The sequence below is a fragment of the Mizuhopecten yessoensis genome, unplaced genomic scaffold (assembly GCF_002113885.1).
Source record: "Mizuhopecten yessoensis strain PY_sf001 unplaced genomic scaffold, ASM211388v2 scaffold10811, whole genome shotgun sequence".
Classification (NCBI taxonomy): Eukaryota; Metazoa; Mollusca; class Bivalvia; order Pectinida; family Pectinidae; genus Mizuhopecten; species Mizuhopecten yessoensis.
The window spans coordinates 512,636-518,736 of record NW_018408733.1 but is presented as its reverse complement, the minus strand read 5'-3'; the positions used below and the strand labels follow the sequence as shown (position 1 = coordinate 518,736).

Here is a 6,101-nt window from a genome sequence, read left to right as displayed (position 1 = left end):
TTAAACGAGAGTTATGCCCCCTATATCGGAGCAACTTCCGTTTATGCCGGTAAAGAAGAAAGTCCCGTAATATTGGCGTAAAATGAAGTTGTTTTATCGAGGAAACTGTAAAACACTTAGCATTGACAGTTACAAAAACTTGGAGAGTAGTATCTTATGTGTTTTTATATCAGAAAATATACGCTTGAATCTTGAGTGTGAATCCGTTGAGCAAGCTGAATATGCGAAGGGAAATTATGATGAGCTGTTCATAATGAACTTCATTGAAAGCCGAATGAAGTGGTGGTTATAGTCGTAGATGACCTCCAAAGAACGTGAAGAGAAGGCGCATTTGGCGTAAACAAACTTAGAATTTGAAGATTCCAGTGAGCTGCAATCGTGTTAGGATTATACAGAAATCTAGAGCACCGGCCATGTCCTTCGGAAGTAGGCCGAATTGCTGTATTATTTTATGATAAAATCCAGAGATGTAGCCGAATGACGCTGCAGACGACAAGAAAACCTACTGGCTGTTGTGACGATGTTGTGTTTGTAGACGTTTCAAAGGTTTGTATTATTTGATTAATATAAATATTTTGAATAAACCAAATGATTTATGTTTGTTTTATCAAACCAGCATTATTGCTACTAACTTATAAGCACAGGCATACTATTAGAGTTAAATTAAACAACAATCTCATCACCAATTTTAAAAATGTTTTGAATATGATACATTTTCAGTTACTTAATTATAAGAATAAATAAGAAAATCACACTTGCCCCAAATTGTAATTCAACTAGAAAATGTTAACCATTTCACTCCTATTTATCTTTATTAGACTCTACCATGCATTGATATGGATGAGTCCATTTTGTTCTATGATATGTGGTGAAAGTGTTAATATTGCAGGCAAATAGCTTATTTGCCTTGGACAATGTATATTATAAATTAAATTGTATACCTCTCTAACTTGAAAACAGGTAGGGTAAATATTGAAAAATTCCAAAATTATGTTTGAGTATTAATAATAGCTACAGTTACAGGGACTAAATGCCCCTGATTTGTTTGTATAAGTTGTTAACTTATCTCTAGTGTAACAGATCATGAGACAATGTTTACAGTTAGTGGTCAAAGGTGAGAAGTCAATCAGTACGTTTTAAAGGTCAAAATGTCACAGGCATAGGAGAATGTTAGGACAAGCTGTCTATGGAAATATATATCAGTCAGAATATAATCACTGTCGGCTTCACTGCTAAGACCTTATCAAATTAATGTATGTCATTGTGAAAATGTGTAATTGGCTGTGTAAATGTGTGAAATCATATACACTGTTCAGGTTGGGATTATTAATTAGTGTTCCCTGAGAGTTAATCCCCACAAAAAAGTGGATGGTGATTTTGAGAGATTTTAAGGTAAATATTTGAGTGTTCATTTTAAATCTGATTGGCTGTATATACAATATGAAGATTTTTTTTAAAACACTAACATAACATTAACATGAAATAATTGTTCGAAATTTTAAAGCTCCTGCAGTGTTTTTTCAATAGTCGCGTAGATGCTTTCAAACAAAAGATCATGAGTTTCCATTTTATATGAGGTTTACAAAAAAAGTTTGCATTTTTCGAAACTGAAGGGAACACAATGGGACAAGTTTTATCTTTGTTATTTTGAAATAAAAATCCTTTGTATTGTAACAAAGGTAATAACATGCACTTTTATGATGTCTCTGCTCAAGTCCTGATCTTGCTAAATAGTCTGACTCTGATGCTCGACAGATTGAGCATCATGCACACTTGACTAAATATAAATACAAACTGTATCTTTTTTACAACAATTATGAAACAAGTTATTACAACTCTTGTTAGCCCGGATGTAAGGTTGCAGGGGTTCTTAATGTGGGAGGAAACCAGAGTACCTGGACAAAACCCACTTGAGCCAGAGGTCCCCAATAGTGTAATCCTAGTTGAAACCAGAAAAATTGTGACCTTCTTACACAGCATGTACTGCTACAGTCCCACCACCATTCTAAAATGAATTCGAAGATTTGTTCAAAAAAATATCTTAAAATGTCTCTAAAATCTTTCTCTGAACACTCGTAGCATTACCATTGATTACCTTTTGTTTAAATATTTTCATCTTCATTATTTTTTCATAAAAGTCGGTATGACTTTCTTTTCAGAAATGTCACTTATCAAAACTATAATAATCATGCTGAAAAAAATAAATCCATTGCATACATTTTTGTAATTACAGTTTTTTGGGATCCTTATTGGTTTGGTTTGGTTTGTGTGTTTTACGTCAGACCTATTAGCAGTCTAAATGGTCATTTAAGGAACCGAGGGGATCGGGATCCTATATTAAAACAAGACATAATTTCAGACAAATTTACTTACCGTAAAAACCCATGTAATTTGCGCACTTTTTTCCAGAAGTTTAATACTTAAAGTGGGGGGTGCGTAAAATACACAGGTATAAGAAATTTCATTTTTTTTTCAGGAAAAGTTTGACAATTCTGGTAGACCGCCATCTTGGAATATCTCCCTTGGTACACGGAATTCTAAGACAAATGACGATCAACAAATTTATTTAAGTCAAACATTAATAAAAGATACAGTTGATACATAATGTGTTGTTACCTGAGTTTATGTGAAAAGTATTATTAAATAGGTAACTGTTAACAAAGAAAGTTTAGCCAATTTCCTATGTCAGAGAATCGCCGATCAACTTTATTACGTTTCAACATCTCGGTGCGTTTTCCCCATTAGCTTACTATTACGAAAATATAGTTGTTCAATTTAAGCTCTGTTCCATGTAAGTTCTGTTACAGTAGTTGCCTAAGAAATTACACTTATTATTATTGTTGGTGGTGGCTTTTTAATTTTTGTTTTTTAATTTTTCGATTGTTTCAGATGGAGTGGCCGCTGCACTTTTTTGTGTTGGCTGATTTTAACCTTTGGATTACGATTTGTTTCATCATATTTAACCCACTAGTCTGGAATGTTGTAAGTCATGTTGTTTCAACAAATAAAAAAATGAACTGATTTTTATGATTTAAATGTTCACAAATATAATTATCATAACTCATAATGATAAAATTATTGATTACATGTATAATAAAAAATAATTAAAACTCTGACACTGATAACCAGAATTGAAATACTTGCCATTATTGGTTATGGATATTAATTAGTAATTAGTGATGTGGTATTTTTTATCAAAAAAATGTAAAAATGAAAAATAAAATGTTCTGAAGCAGAAAGTAACATTTCAAACTAACAAAAAGTTTATGAATTGAACATTTTTATTAATCAAATGTCCAATTCATTTCCTGCATATCTAGCAATAACTTTATAATGAATAAAGATACAAATGATAACTTCTACCCAAAATTATCCATTTTCTGTTTAAGGTTGCAAGATGGGAGTACAGAAATGGTGGAATAAGGAAGGTCCTTGGTGGGAAGAAACGGGGCGTAATCTTGATGGCTATCCTGATTCTTTCTCTGGGCGTGTTAAGAGACTGGATGTAAGTCAGAACACTTAACTCATTCACCCCTAAACACACATTTTAACTCTTCCAATTAACTCATTCACCCCTAAACACACATTTTAACTCTTCCAATTCAAAGGTTGGAATAGCTCATTATGAAATTTCAGGGGTAAGTGAGTTCATTTGTAGAGTTTGTCTTTCATCTTTGGGTAATTAGGAGACTGGATATAATTTGGGATTGCCTCCCTTACTTGTAATAACATAATTGTTGTCTCGACTTCACTTAATATTATATTAGTCTGGATGGTTTCCATTAATCTATAACGGCTTCTAAATCTGTTGAGATAGTGAATGCAAGTCAGGGTTGTCTCCCCTTATTTATAATAAGCCTGTCAGGATTATCTCCCTTAATCAAATGCATGTTTATTGGTAACTATTCAAATGGCAAATTGAACATATCCTTTGACGAACTGTTTGTCATCAAGTTTTTCATTTTATACACTGTAACATTTCAGCAAAGGAGGACCTCAATGGGCACAATAGGGTAAACACTGATAAATCAGTGTTATTTAATCTTAACCCTTTCACCACTGTAGACCGTAATGGGCTCATCCTAATAAATGAGTGGTAGAGTATACTAAAGTTACATATAGGGGTGAAAGGGTTAAAAATCTTACTCTTACGTCATGAGTAAAGGGATCTTAAAATAAAAGATGGTATGGCTTGCCCTTTAACCGAGGATATTCAACATCATATACATGGAGGTGTGATCCCCTGGGGGCAGATCAGTCTCCGGAGGTTAAATAAAGGTAAATGTTTAAAATCTTACTCCTTGAACATTAAAGATAAAGGGTTTGAACCTAGTTTGTTCTGGAGCATCCATGGGCTTAAGGAACTCAATTTCTTTTGAGAAAAAAAAATCACTGGACCAAGGGAACAGCTAGTGTATAACTAAAAGGTATGGCCACACTGTGGGCTGCGAGAGCTGATGGTCGAGGCCTCATCCACTATGGGTACATGTATTATATTCTCTACATGTTCTCAGCTTATTTTTATTGTGCTCTCTCACTGTACCTAAACCATATTTGACATACATTTTAAAATCAATAAACATTGAGGGCTCAATCACCCCTGAAATTTCATAATGAACTATTCCAACCTTTGAATTGGACGAGTTCAAATGTGTCTTCAGGGGTGAGTGAGGTAACAGATGCAGTCAGATTATGTCCCTTAACGTTTGAGTAAATATCGGTGTTATAATGTCCCACCCTTCATCCTCCCTTGATTCTGAAAATAGTGCTCCATAAATACAATTTCACCAGATCGGAACCTGGGTCTAGGTAGACGCATAGTAGTTACTAATGAATTAGTTAAACCTGACTATTGGAACATTCTTATATTATTCCTGGAGCAGTGACTGACGTCAATTGGAACAGCGATAAAATCTATGAAATCAAAATGATACATCATGTAAAATAATACTTTTCCTCTTGACTGAGACACAACCTGATCAGAAATTCATTTCCACAGATTCTGTTTTTGTCATGACATATTTCAGGATTGCAGGATTGCAGAAATTGTAAGTGAACTAAGGAATGTCAAGGATATCTTATATCATGAGAATTGTACGTCTTTCCCAGGTTCAAGTTGATGCTTGACAGTCAGCCAAAATGGCCAAGGTTGTATGAGAACCGGATACTATGGTCTGGATACGCCTCAATGTGGATAGGAACCACACTTGTATTCTCTAGCTTTTACAGTCTGGGCTTCTATGGAACATTCCTGGGTATGTACAAATCATTAACTACTTGTACACTGTACATGTACTGTGAATTAACTTCACTTTAATTGAAATTGGAAAATGTTATTCTTTTTTCTTCAATTTGAGACAGTAAAGCCTTTTTTTGCTTGCAGTCTGTTTTTGACTGTTAACTAAAGTGCCAAAAAATCACTGCAAAGGGAGGTCAAACCTACACATTTGAATTTGTGTTTGATATTTTGAAATATTGGCAACAAAAGGCAACCTCTTTACAAATAAATATATATCCTTATAGGTAATAAAGAAAAGTGGCTTATGTCTATTCCATCGGCATGTGAAGTGATGGTTACCTTCCCATCTAAAACATGATGCAGTGGAACCCGCTTATTATGATATTCTATTTGCCGGTGGAAAAATATTACATTAATCAATATATTATAATAAATGATCAAGCTTGTTTTCGATAATTTTTAGGTTGTCTTAACAGGAAGTGAGATGCCCTATAATCATCAGACAAAGATATATATATATACAAACTGATAAAGTAATAATTGAAATAATTTGTTAATTGTTATGTATTGGAAAACTTCAAGAAGATTTCATTTTGCCCTCGTAATGATCAGTATGTAATTCTACCTTCAAATAACTTTGAGCATATTCCTAAGAACTATTGTATACTACATCCTAGCCAACGATATACCCTAATGTAACAGTCAATAGGATGAAAGAAGTGATATAAATAATCATGATTTACCTATAATGTCCAACTTTACTGAGATACAGTCGTACAATTGTAGTTTCATGTTACATGTCAGTGTTTTCATTCATTTTATAATGAGAATGTATCAGAATAATTGGCTCCTTTGATATATA

General features: G+C 33.5%; 1 protein-coding gene across 1 annotated transcript in view; it reads left to right on the top strand.

The window, feature by feature from the left end:
• Positions 1-20: 20 nt before the first annotated feature.
• Positions 21-6,101, top strand: part of LOC110462610 (phosphatidylethanolamine N-methyltransferase-like) — a 15,781-nt gene continuing 9,700 nt past the window's right edge. The window contains exons 1-4 of the mRNA XM_021516640.1: positions 21-546; positions 2,890-2,982; positions 3,390-3,505; positions 5,110-5,255. Coding sequence (XP_021372315.1) covers positions 478-546; positions 2,890-2,982; positions 3,390-3,505; positions 5,110-5,255 — 424 coding nt within the window. The 5' untranslated portion in view covers positions 21-477. The remainder of the gene's footprint in view (positions 547-2,889; positions 2,983-3,389; positions 3,506-5,109; positions 5,256-6,101) is intronic.